The sequence below is a fragment of the Podarcis pityusensis genome (genome assembly GCF_964106645.2).
Source record: "Podarcis pityusensis genome assembly, chromosome: 13".
Taxonomy (NCBI): domain Eukaryota; kingdom Metazoa; phylum Chordata; class Lepidosauria; order Squamata; family Lacertidae; genus Podarcis; species Podarcis pityusensis.
The window spans coordinates 30,739,684-30,758,952 of NC_138038.1; the positions used below are offsets into that span (position 1 = coordinate 30,739,684).

The following is a 19,269-nucleotide window of genomic DNA, read 5'->3' on the forward strand; positions in this document are numbered from 1 at the left end:
GAGAGAGGATGCAATAAAGAGAAAGTTCCCAGATACTTGGTTTGTTGATGTCTTCTAACAGCTCTCATATTGTTCAGTAAATCAGACTTTCCAGGATTCGGTGGAGGAAAGCCATGGATCTTTAAAGGTGATAAGAGTGCTTTAAAATGTATGGTGTGGAGGAGATGATGGTCCTTCCCCCCACCTCTGGGAACAAGGCCCAATTTAAGAAGGTGAACAAAGTGAACAAGACAATGTTCTGGGATTTTTTTAAAAATGGCCAAAACTTTATTGATTTCAGAAGTTGGTAGGATTTAGCATAGGCATTGGGCATATATCCCTCTCAGTCCCCTGTTGGAGGACTGAGGCTTCATAGGGTCATTCATGGGATATATGGCTCCATCACAAGACACAGGTGATCAAATTATGGAGACATGCAGAATAAAGTTGACGTATTAGGGGGAATTTGTGTCAAAGTTGCCTGATATGCATTCATCCATTGTTCCATTTTGCTCTGTATTCTATGCACTGACTTCCAGTGGCTCTCTGGGCCTTCAGACAGGGCATCATTCCTTGCCCTGCTTGGAGATGCCAAGTTTTAAACCAGGAGCTGCCTTCATGCAAAACAGATGTTCTACAACAGATTATAGGGTGAAATTCACATACAGAAGGTGATTGTGAAGCACGCACATGCTTTCTTATAGAATTCTGGATATGATTTTAGAAGAATGCCCTACATCTAAGAGATTCCACAAGGCAGCCTTGATCTCTTTGTTTCTCATGCTATAGATGAATGGATTCAATGTGGCAGGAATTATAGAGTATATCACAGCAAAAGCTATATCTAGATAAGAAGAAGCTTCACTGGGAGGCCTTGTATAAGCAAACACTGCAGTGAACAGAAACACAGAGACAACAGTGAGGTGGGGGAGGCAAGTGGAAAGGGCTTTTTTCTTACCAAGGACAGAAGGGATTTTGCGCACTGTAGAAAAGATCTCCATGTATGTTATGATGATGAAAATGAAACAACCAAGCCCTATACTACAGCTTAGCACAATAAATCCAACTTCCACTAAGTAAAAGTTAGCACAGGAGAGCTTCAGTAACTTCGGGATTTCACAGAAGAATTGATTGACAACATTAGAACAAAACCTGTTGGCAAATGTGCCCCCAGTGTGTAATATGGCATTAAGAAGGCTAATAAACCACCCAATGGCTACCATTCGAATGCAGGCTCCTTTGTGCATAATTGTTTCATAGTGGAGTGGATTGCAAATGGCTACATAACGGTCATGTGCCATTATAGTTAGCAGAGCATAATCTGACGTTCCAAATAAGAAATAAAAGAAAACTTGAGCAACACATCCAAAATAAGAAATAAATCTGCAATTTAGGAGGGAAATCGCCATTGATTTGGGTACCATGACTGAAACTGTTCCAAGATCCATGATGGCCAAATTCAGTAGAAAGAAATACATGGGTGTGTAAAGGTGATGGTCAAGCACAATAGCAATAACAATAAGGAGATTCCCTATTATTGCCATTAAGTACACTATCAGAAATACGAAGAAGTGTAAGATTTGCAGTTCTCGAACATCTGAGAATTCCAGCAGCAGAAAGGCAGACATGGATGTAAGATTGTGCATTTTGTTCACATGCTACCTGTAGAAGAAATCAAGAATTTTAAGCATACAAATATTGATTATCTAGTTTGATTTAAACAGAGCTCCTTTAATTTAACAGTCAAATGCATCTCATTTTCCTTTGTTTAATTCCCGCTGGGAAAACAATATGATGGTTCTTTTTCCCACTCACTATGTCCGCTCATTTCCCTTGTACACCTTTTGCAAAGCCTCTCCTCTTCGCCAAGGGGAGGGGTTGTGAGCGGGTATCGCTTCCCACGCTTCGCAGGAGGCATGCATGGCCCACTGCACCAATATGGCTGGCTGTGGGGCATGGTTTGCCGCTCTTAAACGAGCGTGGGACTGTGGCTCAGTCTGTTTGTTTCCTGCACACACGGATCTTCCTCCCTCCCTCCTTCCCTCCCTCTTATTTTCATGCATTCAACAACTGAGCTTGTTATGGACCTCAGTTGGTCGCCTGTTGAAGAGGCATGGTTGGGTTTTTTTCCACTCGGCAGATTGACACCAGCCACTTGGTTCTTTTGCCCACCTCAAAGCAAATCATCACAACTTTGTAAGGTTCGGCAGTTAGGCATTGGAAAATGCGTTGTGTGTTGGAGGGGAGGTTGTGGTCATCACCTACCCCTCCCTTTGAAAGGTATTCCGTTAAAGGAATTCAGTGGTCTTGGTTCCTGTCCGAAGCCCAGGTGGTGATCCTCCAGTGACTCTATGGGAAAGCTTCCAGTTGATTAGCATCAACAAGCCTCCCCTACTGGTTGTTAACCCTTGTGTGACTTCCAGCAGAGCGGGCAGGAGTCAAATATAGTCAGTTTGATCCAGTGCCTAAGCCAATACCACTCACATTCTGTAACATTCTTTTAGCCCATTAACCTAAAGTACTTGTGTCCATGTGTCTTATTTTATCATAAAGTGGGGGATGGGGCCTTGACTCACAAATGTGTGCATTGCAACATGATTCTATATCCCTCTAGCTATCCCTTGACATCTGTGCATTAGATGGAGCATCAGAAAGAGAAGCCACTTGCACACACTTATATGTGCAAAGGGGCTCACTACTCAGTTATGGGTCCTAATGATGCATGTTTTTGCAGCAGCTAGAGGACAACATGCATACAAAGTACACATATAGGCTATACTCCCCCCCCCCTTTAATCCACATTTTCCACAGAAGATCTCTAGCAAAATCTGCAAAAAATAACCCATTGTACATCTGCGGTCACTGCTGGGGTGCAAACTCTTTGGCACATTTTTTTTGGGGGGGTGGGGGCTGTTTGTCAGCTTTGGGCTGACTTTTCAGTGACTAACCTCTATTGCCCCACTCCTCCTTTCATTTGTTCCTTGCATTAGCAGATTTGCACAAGAAACGTAATAATGAAAATCAATGATTGGGACTGTTTTCTCCAAAAAGAGTTGATTTAATGTCTATGCCACTATTTCTCGAAACCAATTAATTCCTCTTTCCTTGGAATTGGAGAATGTGTCTGACTGAGTGAAAAGCAGCATGGCAGCCAGACCAGGACTGCAGGAAGCAACATTTATGTGCATGTGATTCTGCTCATGTGACACATTCTGGGCACCACAGTTCAAGAAGGACACTGACAAACTGGAACGTGTCCAGAGGAGGGCAACCAAAATGGTCAAAGGCCTGGAAATGATGCCTTATGAGGAACGGCTAAGGGAGCTGGGCATGTTTAGCCTGGAGAAGAGGAGCTTAAGGGGTGATATGATAGCCATGTTCAAATATATAAAAGGACGTCACATAGAGGAGGGAGAAAGGTTGTTTTCTGCTGCTCCAGAGAAGCGGACACGGAGCAATGGATCCAAACTACAAGAAAGAAGATTCCACCTAAACATTAGGAAGAACTTCCTGACAGTAAGAGCTGTTCGACAGTGGAATTTGCTGCCAAGGAGTGTGGTGGAGTCTCCTTCTTTGGCGGTCTTTAAGCAGAGGCTTGACAACCATATGTCAGGAGTGCTCTGGTGGTGTTTCCTGCTTGGCAGGGGGTTGGACTCGATGGCCCTTGTGGTCTATTCCAACTCTATGATTCTATGATTCTATGATACCTCCACTGCTGCATTGCAGCATTTATTTGAGCAGGCACTGAGCAAAAGCTAGGTAGAACAGAGAGCAAGCAGCAGGAAAGTACTAAGAGCACAGAGCTGGATTTGGGCCATGTGACCTGCCTCTTTACTAGTCTGCTGCCTTCATATGTGGTTTAAGATGCTGTCCTATACCTAGTCTTTAAGAGGGGAACGGGGTGTGGGGAGGAAGTCACCCTTCATCTCAGCCAGCAAAAGGTCTTGGATCAACCCTGACTGGCTCATCTGGGTTTCTGTTCCCAGAAGCAACAAAAAAAAGTGGTGAAAGAGTAACAGCCCAAGAGCAATGTTGGAGGAGAAATAGGGAATGATGAATACCAATATGAAGAATCATCGATTTATGACCATAGGTTGCTTTATATTCAGTGTTCAAAAATTAAAACTTACCTTGGCTCTTTAAGAACAGCTGTGGTTCTTTGTGGGTAGGTGATGTTTATGTTTAGCTATTGTAGATCATGACTAGTCATACATTCATAGAGTCATCTGAAAATTCTTCCAGGAGGTGACAATACACCCTAAACAGGTTGCCATATTTCCCTAAACGTAAAGGTAAAGGGACCCCTGACCATTAGGTCCAGTCATGACCGACTCTGGGGTTGTGGCGCTCATCTCGCTTTATTGGCCAAGGGAGCCGGCGTACAGCTGCCAGGTCATGTGGCCAGCATGACTAAGCCGCTTCTGGAAAACCACAGCAGTGCACGGAAACACCATTTACCTTCCCGCCAGAGCCGTACCTATTTAACTACTTGCACTTTGACGTGCTTTCGAACTGCTAGGTTGGCAGGAGCTGAGACCAAGCAACAGGAGCTCACCCCATCACGGGGATTTGAACTGCCAACCTTCTGATCAGCAAGTCCCAGGCTCAGTGGTTTACACCACAGTGCCACCCACATCCCTAATCTGTGGCAAAATCAGCAGTCGCTGCTGGTGTGGAAATCTTTTAGCACATTTTGGGGGGATTGGTGGTTTGTTAACTGTGGGCTGACTGTTCAGTGTGTAGCGTCTATTGCCACATGCCTCCTTCTACCTGCTCCTTGCATGATCAGATTTGCACAGTGTATGTGAATATTTCTCTAAAGTAATTTCTCTTTCCTTGGAATTGGGAAATGTGCCTGACTAAGTACAAATGCATCAAGACAGCCAGGAGGTTTAATTTATGTTCATGCATTGTTCTGCTCATGTTACACATGCTCAGAGTCAGCCTACCCATGAGGCGAGGTGAGGTGAGGGAACCGTCTCAGGTAGCAGGGGCAGCAGACCTTGGTGTAGATCTTTATTTTCTGCTTGTTCCTGAATATCTTCACTCACCCTTTCTTTCCCGGCAGGGACTGGAGTGCTGTTTTGATGTTCATCCCAGGTACCAATATGTCTTGGGCCAACCTTACAAATGTTGGTACCTCCACTGCTGCATTGCAGCTTTTCTTTGAGCAGCCACTGAGGGAAAGCTAGGCAGCACAATAAGCAAGAAGCAGCCAAATATTAGAGGACAGAACTGGGTTTGTGCTTTGTGACCTGCCCAATGCCTCCTAAGGTAGCCTCTGCCCTCATGTGTGGTTTGCAATGCTGCCCCATCCTTAGTCTTTGCACAGGGAATTGGGGTGAGGGAGAGAGAGAAAGCAAGTCAACCTTCATCTCAGTCAGCATAATGTCTTAGATCAACCCTGAGTGGCTGGGTGGCAATTCTAGATTAATTTGGATTTCTGTTCCCAGAAGCAACAATCACCACCACAACAAAACTGCTCAGGGAAACTTGTGCTGTAAGAGTAACAGCCAGAGAGTGATGAAGGTGGAGAGAGAGGGAATGATGAAATAAGAAAAGAAAAGAAAAGGAATAATAGATTTCTACTATGGATAGAGTTGAATTAATATTTTAAAAATCAAAACTTACCTAGGCTCTTTCAAAACAAGTGGGTTTCATTGTGGGTAGGTGAAGTCTTTTGTTTAGCTGTTATGGGTCATACATTCATAGAGTCGTCTGAGAATTTTATTTGTTTCTTCTTTTCACCCTTGCCAAAAACATGGTGTAGCAGTTTTATTTCTAAATCAGGTTTTAAAAGCTGTATGTGTAGGAGGTTCATTGGATATCTGCTTTGGCATTTTGGGAAAACACTCCCATGAGTCTAAACAGCTAATCAGAACTGGAATTCTCCCACTCCAATTATTGCTGCCTCTGTTTTTTGTCACAAACAAAAAGAAATAATTAATATTAGCACTCTGTGTCTGATGCAGCATTCCAGAGCACACTGCATTTTGGAGGGAGCTCAGCCCTTTTGTCCCAGAGTGGTGTAGTGGTTAAGAGTAGTAGTCTCATAATCTGGTGAACCGGTTCGATTCCCTGCTCCTCCATGTGCAGCTGCTGGGTGACCTTGGGCTAGTCACACTTCTTTGAAGTCTCTCTTTTTTTATATATAAAATATTTATTAAAAGTTTTAAACAATAAAACACCATTCACATACACAACCCAAAAATGGAAAAACACCATCACCATCGGTCACATAGACCAAAAGAGGAAAAAAAACAACGGAAAAAGACATACAAAAAAAGACAAAAGACAAAAAATCATATAAAAGACATGAAAAATAGTTCAGTTTCATAAACAAAATTTCCATAACCCTCTTTTCTGACTCCCTCACATCTCCCTTTTCTGTGTTCCCATTTACAAAATCTTGTTCAGCAATGCTTCACCTTCTCTCAAGACTTATTTAAAATTGTACGTTTCAACTATTATGTCTCCAGTTTTACCCTTTGTTATCAAATATTTAAGCTTGACATAATATTATTCAAGTTTCACCTCTGTTCTTATAGTTCAATTGTTTTCATACTCCTTTCAGCTAAGTCACTAATGCCATATTATCTTTATATCCTGCATCATTCTAACATTCATACAATTTACAATACTTTTGCAAATAATCCTTAAATTTCTTCCAGTCCTCTTCCACTGTCTCTTCTCCCAGGTCTCGGATTCTGCCAGTCATTTCTGCCAGTTCCATGTAGTCTATCAGTTGCATCTGCCATTCTTCCAGGGTGGGCAAATCTTGTGTCTTCCAATATTTTGCGATGAGTATTCTTGCTGCTGTTACTGACTTCTTTGAAGTCTCTCAGCCTCACTCACCTCACAGAGTGTTTGTTGTGGGGGAGGAATGGAAAGGAGAATGTTAGCTGCTTCAAGACTCCTTAGGGTAGTGATAAAGCGGGATATCAAATCCAAACTCTTCTTCTTTTTCCTTGCAGTCCCCCATGTGTGGATTGGAAGATAGATATGAGGATTAGTGCACATATCAATGAACCAATCAATGCATGGGTTTGGCAACAATACTTGTGAAGTTGTCTGAGGGCTGCCTTCTTTATTTCAAAAACATTAAAACTCATTGGAACTGCTAGTAAAGTCACTTTCACACAGATAAAACGTAACAAGGGATCATCTGTCATGTATTACTCTGTCCTGGGCTATATGAGTTTCTTGGCCATTGTCAGCCAAGCATGGCTTTTTTTTGCCTGCCCAGAAACTACCTGACAGATTTATTGAAATCAAGTTTATCACGTTCAGCATGTTGATATTTTGCAGTGTTTGGTTATCTTTTGTTCCAACCTACCTGAGCACAAAGGGAAAATACATGGTGCCTGTGGATATATTTTTTCACTTAACTTTCATTGTTGGGCTGCTGGGTTGTATCTTTCCCCTCAGATGTTATACATCATTGAGTTTAAGCCTGGCCTGAGCAACAGGGCACAGCTAATAAGAAAGAATGACCGCTCCCCGCTTAAAATGGGGGGCGCCCTTTGCGTGGATGCGTGCAGCCCCTAGATCTGGAGCGGCTCCAACAGCATAGGCTTGGCTTTGCCTTCCCTCAGGTGGGATACCTGGAGGTCTCCACCTACCTCAGTCAGTTGTCCAATCCCACCTGGGGAAAGCGTTGCCAAGGAGACTAGGCCAGGTAGGGGAGGGATTACCTGCCCACACAATAGAGGGAGGATCTTACCTAGGAATCCTCACTTGGCTCCAGAGCTTCTCCCACCCTACCCACCCTCAGTTAAGGTCTTATTTTGCAGGTTAACTTTTCTTCGGAGGTTTTGCAGGTTAACTTTTCTTCACAGGTATGTGGGCGCTGCTACGTTAAGGTCGCTGTTAAAGGGCCGAAAAGGAATTTCCCTGCATTGGCAGATTTCGCCTTTCCCGTAGCAAAACGTCACAACTTTGGCGGTATCAGGCCTTGGGCGGAATCCTTTTGTCCATCTTCCTCTTGCGGCGGCGATACCAGGGTTCCCCGTTAAAGGGGTTTTCTGAAGGGAGGCTTTGGCCGTACACCGAAAGGTCGTCATTGCTTCCTCCTGCGGCGGCGGCGTTACGGGGGCGGCCATCTCTGCTTGAACATATGTTCTCCAGAGCCGGCCCATCCCCCCCACACACACTGGATAACCCTGATGCTCCCTAGGTCCCCGGCTGGGGACCGGGGAGGGAGAACACCCAATGCCTGAGCCAAGGTCTACCCACATTTGAAATTTAATAAAGTTGTGGCCAATTTAATCCCATAGCACGTTGTCTTGAGTCGTGATTCACATGACGGGGGGACCGTGCAGGATCTGGGGACTCCGCCTGTCCACGCAAATGTGTCTGCAGTTTGCTATAGTCCACAGCTGATTGTATTTTGTTGATACTAGTGTCAATATTTTCTAAGGCATTCTGTCTTGGCAGCTGCCTAAAAGCTTTAAAAATCACTTCTAGTTGTTTTCTTTTAAGTATTATGAATATACTCAGATTTTATTAAAAGTTAATCTGATGCACATGGAGACCTGAAGTATAAGCTCAGCTAACTAGCCAGCCTAGAGGCCTTGGGCCTATTGTTTCTTTGTAGTGCCTTATCTTGTGCTAGGAGCAGCTTTACTCCCAATGTTGTAAACACATTCCTAAGTGTCTACATTTGACAATGAGACATGCTCTGCTCAAATGTCCTAACCCCCCTCAGGTAGAAAGGAATGCAAATAGATCACATGCAGCGGGGGCTGCTTAGAGAGAGAGTTCTTTGTTCGCTTGCTCAATGAATAGGTAATGAAGGAAAGACCATACAGAAGCACTGAGGGCCTTCTGGTGGTCCCTCACTGGGAGAAGCCAGGTTACAGGGAACCAGGCAGAGGACCTTCTCGGTAGTGGCACCCGCCCTGTGGAATGCCCTCCCAACAGATGTCAAAGAGAACAACAACTACCAGACTTTTAGAAGACATCTGAAGGCAGTCCTGTTTAGGGAAGCTTTTAATGTTTAACAGACCAGGCTTGTTGGAAGCCACCCAGAGTGGCTGGGAAAACCCAGTCAGATGGGTGGGGTATAAATAATAAATTATTATTATTATTACACATGGTATACTGGTAATTATTATTGTGTTGTAACTTTAGATTGGAGGAAGTTTATGTATATGTATTGCTTTAATAGATAACAGCTCAAAATTATCTATCTAGTCCTAGGTTTCTTTTTTCAAAAATCATGTTTAAATAACCAGTAATAAAATAAACAAATGAATAGTCCTAAATATAATAATAATTCCCAGTTTTCTTAACCATTTAATCATACTGGCTCATGTGTTTCTTCCCCAAACAATTATGAGTGTGAATCACACAAATATTAATACAAATTTATTCCTTAAACGTAACATTACAGTCCTGAATTTTGACCATTTTCTCCATGGCAGAGACTCAATTTAGTTAAACAAAATGAAAAACTTCTCTTCAGATGTGGAGGGGGAACGTTTTTCTTCAGCAATTCCTCAGAGAATTCACAACTTCAAACTGGAGATTAGCCTGCCCATTAATTATCAAAAGGACTATAATTATATCCTCCCTTATACTAAAACCCCAAAGAACTGCAGTGGCCACCAGCAAAAACAGAAAATAAAAGAAATACAACTTTTGTAGGATGATACAAATATATCCCTCATAGCATCCCAATCTGGGACCAGGACAAAATACACACAAGACTCTTCCACTTTGATATCTGATGTTTTGCACTTTAAGTTGGAACCTTAAAAGATGAGAATAGAAGGAAACAGGAGCATCCATGTCAAAGGCAAGGGAAAATTGCAAACTTTTGAAAATGAAGCCTGTATTGCTGTTGAATAGTTATTTGTTTTCTGATTTTGAACATGAGAAGAAAAATTATGTGTACCAATCTGGATTTTTGCCCCGTTTTTGTTTTGATTCCTTAATTCCTTTGTTACACATTTTGTGTGTTTTTAAAATAGTGTAAACAGCCCTGTGATCTTTAGATGAAGGGCTGTATAGAAATAATAATAATAATAATAATAATAATAATAATAATAATAATAATTAATATTTTGTATTCAGGATGGAGATTCTAGTAGCATTTCTTCTGATACAGCTTCCTCATATGGCATGCAAGGATCACATTCTTAACTGCATGGTTAAAGATCCACACCTCCACTTCATGACTATCAGCAGCCAGGTGACCTCTTCATTGGTGGAATTGTTTCCCAGAGCATCATCGTCACAAATTTAATACCGTTCACAGAAGTTCCGCCACAGACTCTGCATGAAGAGCTTCTGTAAGGAATTTGTTTTTAATGCATTATTCTTTCTTTCTGTCACTTGAGCAATGTGTCTTGGCAGCTGCCGCCTGAGTTTGTCTCACTGTTAATAGATTTCACTATGTTTACAGCAACAAGCACTCAATAAACTGCAGTGCAGAAGTACTCCAACTTTCATATGGTTTGGTTATTTAATTTTCATTTAGGACAAGTGCTCTTCAATAAATTGCCTATTTAATGTTCTAGTAGTGAAGATGGTGATAATCTTACAAGATGCAGTACACAGGTGAGGGGAAATGTTCAGCCAAGGTCCATATTCATCCTTTGCCTCCAGTCTAGAGTCACATGCCAGCATCTCCAAAATCCCATGATCAAATAATATGCATGTACTGGACAAAACACACGCACATACATACACAGACAAAATACACATGCATACACATCCCCCTCTTCATTGGGGAGATGTCAGCTGAAAGAAATATTTAAAACTCCTGTCTCCTGCCCTCTCAGCAGACACTGGAAATATGGCGTGCTCATTTAACATATTTCAACGAGCGCACTGCATTGTTGCTTCCATGGAATTGTCCGCCTTTTAACAAAATGAATATATGCTTTTGCCAATCATGGGTGGAATTGGATGAAAGCAGGCAGTAGGGCAAATGTGCTGCTCTGTTTGGCTGAAATCAGAAAAGCCCTTGCAGCTACCTCCTTGCTCCAAGCATGCTTTGGCAGCACAGTAAGGACAGCACACTGCAGTAGATGGTGGCTTTAAGCCTGTCAATTTACTCCGCTGCTGGGAAGGAGAATTGCTGAAAAGGCTTTATGAGATTGATCTGGTTATCTATAGGCCACCAGTGCCCTAACACTACTGCAGAATGACATTCTAATACAGAACACACCTCTCTTTCTAGTGTGGTAACAAAGAATTACCAACACATTCTCACCTTGGCGTTTGCAATCAAGGAAATAAATGAAAACCCTCAGCTGTTACCCAACATCACCTTGGGTTTCCGCATTTATGACAGCTATTTCACTGCCAAAGGGACCTACCATGCTACAATGCTACTTATATTCACACCATGGAAACATCTCCCAAACTACAAATGTGACATCCAGGATAACCTCATTGCAGTTATTGGAGGACTGGACCCACTGACCTCCTTGCACATGGCAACTGTCTTGGATATTTACAAGATTCCACAGGTAGGACAGATCCTTCCAGATTTTTAGAGGCAGACAGAGGGAGAAAGGGACAGAAGGATTTACCATTGGAGCAAACAGGTAGATTTTCCTTATAAAGAGATGAACATCAAATCTAAGCCAAGCAATACAGCCCGCTGAATTGATCTTTAAATCTGAATTAAGAAATGTACTTTAAAAGCATAGACTTATCATGGGTCCCATGAAGACAATCAGGACACAGTGAGGTTGCAGGTTTGTTCTGAAGGGGAGAAGGAGGAAGCCTCCAATTTGGCAGAAGGGGAACATCAGGACAGTGGTCTGGATAAGGGTCCTACCCCAGTGTCATCAGGGGTCATGGAAGGGGAGGGGGAGTCAGAGGGGTCCTCTTCTACACCTCATCTGGAAAGTGAATTTTCCCCAGTAGTAGAGTAGCTGCGTAACTTTTCAGTAACTTGTCACTGAAGTCACAATGCTGCATGGGGAAAATACAATTTTAACGTTCCAGGAGAGTTATAAGAATTGTTCATTTGATGAATAAAGATTACTTGAAGACTTCAAATAGAAAAAAAAACTTCTCTCATTCTCTATTCTCCTTCACACCTCCTTTAGCTCATATATAGCCCTGCTCCAGTGATGAATGACAAAACCCCAGGCCTTTCTTTTTACCAGATGACACCTCAGGAAGCCATTCAGTATGCAGGGATTCTCTCTTTGCTTCTGCATTTCAAGTGGATATGGATTGGAATCCTTACCTCCAATGATGAATATGGAGATAGATTTGTCCAAACTGTATTTCCACTTTTCTCCCAGAGTGGTATCTGTTTTGCCTTCATAGAAAGAAGCCACAAACAAACAATTGTCACTGAAATTAATAACATGTTTACTCAGGGGGCAAAAATACATGATAAAATCATTGAGAGCAAAGCCAATGCAGTGGTTGCCTATGCAGAATCATTGGCAGTTGTTTTTTTTGAGATGGCTATCATACCTATCAGAACAACAACATGTGACAAATAAAGAAAAAGGTATTGTGTGGATACTGACAGCCCAGATGGAGCTCACATCTATTACATATCAAAGGACTTGGAGTATAGACATAATCCATGGTGCTCTCTCCTTCTCAATTCACTCCAAGGATCCTTCAGGATTTCAACATTATGTTGAGAATAGGAAGCCTCTGAATGCAAAAGGAGATGGCTTTATCCTGGACTTCTGGCAACATGCATTTGGTTGTATATTTGCCAATGGAGTAACTGAGCGATTGGATGGAGATTTTTGTAATGGGGAGGAGAAACTGGAGAGCCTTCCGGGGCCCTTTTTTGAAACAAGGATGATTGGCCACAGCTACAGCATTTACAATGCTGTCTATGCTGTGGCCTATGCTTTACAAACGATGTTCTCATCTAGACTCCCATACAGAGCAATGGGGGCTGAAAGGGGGCAGAAGCTTTGGAATCTACAGTTCTGGCAGGTAATGGACCCAAGGAGTACAGCACCTAGAGTGTTTATGCACACATTCCACCAGGCTCAAAATGCCGAGTAAACTGACTCCCAAGCTGCATATGGCTCCCAATTCCCTATTACTTCATTTCCCTATGAAGTAGGAAAAAGGATGTTTGTATCTAACTATATCGACACCAAGATATTTGTTGTTGTTTAGTCGTTTAGTCGTGTCCGACTCTTCGTGACACCATGGACCAGAGCACGCCAAGATATTATCTACCCATTTAAACAATTATATACTGAGAAAAATGTTGTTTAAAAAATAATAATATGAGAATCCATTTGTTTCTGGGTGTATTTAAGGAGGCTACCAGTCAGGAATAACTAAAAAGATTTCAATGAAGCTTCTCAAAAGTAAACTTTAAATGTATGAAAACTCTTTCTCATTCGGTTATTGCTATACTGCAATTTGAGGGAAGGGGAGTAGAGGTGGGGGGACATCTCTTCATCAAGGGAAAGCGTTTTTATAACTCCATCTAAAAGATGCAATGCACTACTGTTAAAATGCATCATGCTCTACACGCTTACATTTCCCTTTGCATTCTAGTTCCATCACTTTCTGAGAAGAGTCTCCTTTAACAACAGTGCTGGTGACCAGGTTTCCTTTGACCAGAATGGGGAGTTAGTAGCTGGATTTGACATTTTCAACTGGATTTTTTCTTCAAACCAATCCTTCCATAGAGTGAAAGTTGGACAGGTGGACCCCCAAGGTCTTCTGGGCAATGTATTCAGCATCAATGAGAGTGCCATAACGTGGCACAGCTGGTTTAATCAGGTAGGAGCCAATTGCTAGTAATTTCAGTAGGCAGGGCTGGAGTAAAATGGAGGTGGTACCACCTTTAGCCATATTTGGTTCTTCTTTTGTTCTTTCATACTTACATGGTTTTCTTTCATTTGTGGATTAGGCAAAGCCTCATTCTGTATGTAGTGAAAGTTGTCATCCTGGTTTTAGCAAGAAAGTGAAGGAGGGGGAGCCATTTTGCTGCTATGATTGCATCCCGTGTCCAGAAGGGAAGATTTCAGTCCAACACGGTAAGAAATATATTGCCAAATGATGTCAAACCTTCTTGATAAACAACAGAGCACACCAAAGGTAGAGCACCAGAAAGCAGAAGCAAGTGACTATGCAGCAGATGCAGGCTATGAGTTTATTGCTCCAAAGGATGTAAATCTCACCTGCCCCCACCTTCTCCTTAAACATTAGAGTGTTACCAGATGAACATAAAAAGGTACATAACCATTACTTTGCATTGTATCCATTTGGTATTCCTCCAGTTGCCTTGAACTAGCAGAGATGGCGGCATAAAGCGCCTATCTTTCCCTTTTCAGATATGAATGACTGTTCCAAATGCAGTGACATAAGCTATCCAAGCAAGAACCAAGATTCCTGTGTTCCCAGACTGGCTTCCTTCTTGTCTTTCAAAGAACCACTGGGGGTCGCTTTAGCCCTTTTTGCCCTTTTCTCTTCCTTGATCACAGCTCTGGTGCTAGCAGCATTTCTGAAGCACCGCAGCACTCCCATTGTCAAAGCCAACAACCGGGGCCTCACCTACACTCTCCTTGTCTCCCTCTTGCTCTGCTTCCTTTGTTCATTGCTATTCATTGGCCAGCCACAGAAGGTGACATGTCTTCTCCGACAAACTGCTTTTGGAATCATATTCTCAGTAGCTGTTTCTTGTGTGTTGGCCAAAACCACCACAGTGGTCCTGGCTTTCATGGCCACCAGACCAGGATCCAGCATGAGGAATTGGGTGGGGAAGTCATTAGCGAACTCCATTGTTCTTTCCTGCTCATTCATCCAAGCAGGCATTTGCTTTGTGTGGTTGGTAACTTCTCCCCCCTTCCCAGATGTTGACATTCATTCAGTAAGAGAAGAACTTATATTGGAGTGCAATGAGGGATCTCTGACTTTCTTCTACTGTGTTTTAGGCTATATGGGCTTTCTGGCCATTATCAGCTTCAGTGTGGCTTTCCTTGCTAGAAAGTTACCTGACAGTTTCAACGAAGCCAAATTCATCACCTTCAGCATGTTGGTCTTTTGCAGTGTTTGGTTATCCTTTATCCCATCCTATCTGAGCTCCAAGGGAAAGTACATGGTAGCTGTGGAGATCTTTTCTATTTTAGCCTCTAGTGCTGGGTTGCTGGGCTGCATATTTGCCCCCAAATTTTACATCATTGTGTTGAAGCCTGAGCTGAATAACAGGGAACAGATAATAAGAAGAAAAGCATGACATACTCAAATGTATTTGTGTTCAGTCATATTCTGCTGTGCAGTACCTTTTGGATGCATATGCACTAGTATACCTCTGGGAAATTCACCCTTGGCATTTTCCCCTTTGCAGGTCTTCCCTAAAGCTCTCCAAATCATTTTTTTCTCAGAACTGACTAACCCGACTGTTAGGATCTTTTCACCCAAGGTTCCAGAAATTCAGCATTTTATTTATTTTTTGCCTACAAACATACACTCTGCCACTGATCTGCACCATATATGAACACCCTGCTTTGGCCACCATCTGGTGGATATATTGTTTTACAACCTCTTCTGAAACTGCTTTGTGATTTGAAAGTTGTTTCTGGATCCCCCCCCCCCTCTGCTTACTGCCAGGAAGGAAACTTAAATGCATCATCTTTTTGGTCACAGCCATTAAACCAGTTTTCTAGGAATTTTCAGTTCAATGGATCTGAATTTTTAGTTCAATAGAACACATGAATGTGTTATGTGTATTAAACATTTTCTTGCAAAGTTCAAGTGTTCCATTTGCAGTGATATATTTCTGCTTATCCCATAGACTATCCCAGAGTTTGTGTCAGTGAAGCTCAGGTGCTGACAGGAGGATCAGAAGCAGGCATAACTGAGAGAACAGTTAGCAGCGGAAGGCAGAGAGGAGGGGGAGAGCAGCTGTAATCTGAGCTCGGAACAAAGGGGAGGAGAAAAACAGGGCCAAAGTGACAGGCAGCTGTGTAGGAGTTCCAATAGTGAGCCAGAAGTTGGAATGCAGGAAACATTCTCTCCCAAATCTCGTAGGATCTCAAAAGTGGCCAAGACGCGCAAAAGTTACCGGAAGAGAAGGTGGGGGCTTCCGTGCTGGGGAACGGGGATGAGCTCAGTCCGGGCAACTCCATCTTCTGGGGAGGATGATGAGTATAGGAGCTCCATCCTAGTTTGTTGTTTTAGCAATAAATCTGAAATATTTAACAGGCAGAGTCGTCTCACATTTGTGGGAGAGACCAAGCCATAACAGTTTGCTACAGTTTTCCTGTGAGACTGATTCTTTCTCTTTCCTAAGTTATTTGTCTCTCTAGAACAGAAGTGATGAACCTGTGCTCTCTAGATGTTCTGGAGTATAGTTCTCATGATTCCTATCCATAGGTCATGCTATCTGGGGCATGGAATCCAACAACATATGGCTGTCCATAGGTTCCCCACCCTATAACATGTCTTTTCCTTTCTTTTTTTCACATCTGGAAGTAAGAGGCAAAGGTAGTGCTATTTTTCTAGATAACGAGGGGCTGGAATGCATCATGAACTCACCTTGTTCTCTTATAATGGCAAAGACACCGACCTGAGAGTTGCCAGAACTCAATTCCAGCTGGGGAAAAGAAGCCCTGGACAAAGCACACCTCAACTACCCCCACACAGAAAGTTTAATGGTTGAAAGGCATGATGTATGTTTTTGTTCTAGTGATGTAGGTTGAGATACAATTTGTATTAATTAGCTAATAATTAATTATGGATGCAAATGTATTCCTTTTACAATTATTTATTGCTCGGGACTTCCGGGTTGGCACCTCTGGCAATGGCGGATTTCCTCCGATCGGGAGGAACCCGCTCCGTGAAAAACAGGGTCTGAACCGCCACGGCGAGGCGGAGACCCATTAAAAACCACAGGCGGGAGAAGCCTGTGGACGTGGGATTCGGCTGGCACCTTTGCGCCTCCCCTACCCGCGGGGAAACCCTGTTTTGGGGATCCGGAGCGACGTGGGGTGAGTGGCGCGGTGCTTTGAATCGACTGCTTCTTTCACGGAGTGAAGCCGCATTGCTGTTGCCGGAGAGCGCTGACTTTTTCCTGTGGACAATTGGATTTTAAACTACTCGTGAGTAAAACAGAAAATTGGATTTTTAAATACTTCAATTTGGCACTGAAACGGGAAGGTTATAAACAGGAAGTCCGCCTCCTGTTTTTGTAAATAGACTGAAGCAAAGACGTTACAAGTAAAGCCTTTGAAAGCTTTTGGCAAAGGATCAAATTTCCACCGGTTTAAAGTTACAAAACCCCCTTTGGAAGCAGGAGAAGAGGAGAAAATTTTGGATCTAGTGAGCCTGCAGGAGAGAGTGAAAAAATCAAATTACCACTGCTCTGAACCTGGGAACGGGCTGCCAGATGACGTTTGGAGAGAGTGCTTTTGACAGAACGGATTTGACAGCCAGCTAAACAAGAGTAAGATACTGTTTCCATTGTCCCTTTCTGCGTTTAAAAAAAAAAGAGTAAAAGTAACTGAAATTTTATCTTTAATGTTTGAAATTGTGCTTGAAAGAACTGATACAAGTGGAGACTGTTTCCCTCTAGAGGGAGCTTTTGAAACTGTAACAGGACTGTAACTGGGGAATTTCCAGCTGCAGAAAAGGAGTTTGGTAACCAGAGAGTGACCTTGGACTATTTAAAAATGTTGACAGAAGAGGCCATTGTGACTGTTTTATGTAACATAAGCTGTTCGCTAGGACAGCTTCACAAGAAGATGGATGATATGACTCTCAAAGTTGATAATTTGGAACAGAAAGTGACCAACTTGAGTCAAAAAGCGAACACTAACACAGAAATAATTCAGGACTTGGTACAGGAACCCATTTTGGCAGGACAAATGGTGGAGGAGAAGGAGGAGAAGGAGATTGCAGCTGTTGTTCAACATAAAATAATACAAGTGAGATCTGTGGATTTACAGAAGCAAATTGGAGATTATAAGTTGAGGCCTTCTATGATTGAATCCAGGAAAAGCCAGACTCCGAGGAATGGATCCCGGTTTGGATTAAAGAAGGAAAGTTGGAAAGAGCCCTCTATGCAGGGATTAACTGACTTTTGGGACATGGACTCGGGCCTGGAGGAGATTGAAGTTTTGGGGGCCTTTGGAATTGGAGGAATTTTGAAATATACCCGGAAATACTTTATGGACTGTAGTTTTAACTATGGAAATTCAGCTGATCTGTTCAGAAGGAAGAAAAGGATTGACAGGTTGGAATTTCCCCAGGATTGGCTCTTTAGCATTAAAGAAAATGAAGAAGACCTGCAGAAGGGACTTGGAAAAGAGTTAAGAGCCTCGGACATAAGATCACCAGGTTGATGGACTTTATGGAATTGACGGAAAGGACTGGCAGAATCCGAAACCTGGGAGAGGAGATGGTGGAAGAAGATTGGAAAATTTAAAGTTTTTATATAGACTTATGGTAAAACTAATGAGTGATAGAAAAATGGTGGGATGATTTTTTATTTTTTATTTTTTATGGGGTTAACAGAAATGTTATAAGGAGTTAAGCACATATAAGTAATTTAGTTTTAATGGAAAGTAAGGTTAAAATAATACATTATTTACAATATCACAGCAAATGGAGAAAGATGGAAACGATTTGCTGAAACAATTAATAGAAGCGGAACACAAAAAGGGAGGTGTGAGGAGGTCGAGGAAACAAGGGAACGAAAGATAGAGTATGGAAAAGAGAGGATGTATGTTTTTAAATTGTTTTTGTTTTGGGGAGTGGGGTTTGATTAGTTTAGCTTAATGTGTTTAGTTTTGAGTTTAGGTTGTGTTTTGTATTGTTTATATATTGTATTGTATTGTGTGTGTTTTTTTCTCTCTCTCTTTGTTTTTTTTTCTTTGCTTTTTCTTTTGTTTTTTCTCTTTTGCTTCCCCCCCTCTTTTTGTAATCTATAAAAGTAATAAATATTATTTTTTTAAAAAACCACAATTATTTATTGCTCATTGCCATGATATAGAATGCTGCATGTAACTAATAAAATTGTATACTTTGTTTCTTAATTTTGTGTGTACAGGGAAGTTTTTCACATCCCAAAGATGTAGATCAACCCTTGGCTGTTGTAAGGGGATCAGGTACCTAAAACTCATAAGGAAAATCAAAGCTATTCAGCAGTTCCAATATACATATATAACCTTTAACTTGGACCATCAATAAACTTTGGCTAGAACTGGAGTTATGTGTTATGTCTGACAAGAGGGTTTTACAGTGAAATACTAAAGAGATATGTCTATGAATTCTAAAGATCTAAAGATCTAAAACCCATTTGGTGTACCTCCAGGCCTTCTTAAGAATTGCTGA

At 42.1% G+C, this 19,269-nt stretch overlaps 1 protein-coding gene across 1 annotated transcript; it reads right to left on the reverse strand.

Moving 5' to 3' along the window:
* Nucleotides 1-677: 677 nt before the first annotated feature.
* LOC308461514 (olfactory receptor 14A16-like) lies at nt 678-1,625 on the reverse strand (the record flags this gene model as incomplete). Its single annotated transcript, XM_080978510.1, has 1 exon — nt 678-1,625. One exon carries the CDS (start codon nt 1,623-1,625, stop codon nt 678-680), a length of 948 nt encoding a protein of 315 aa, XP_080834636.1.
* Nucleotides 1,626-19,269: the final 17,644 nt, after the last annotated feature.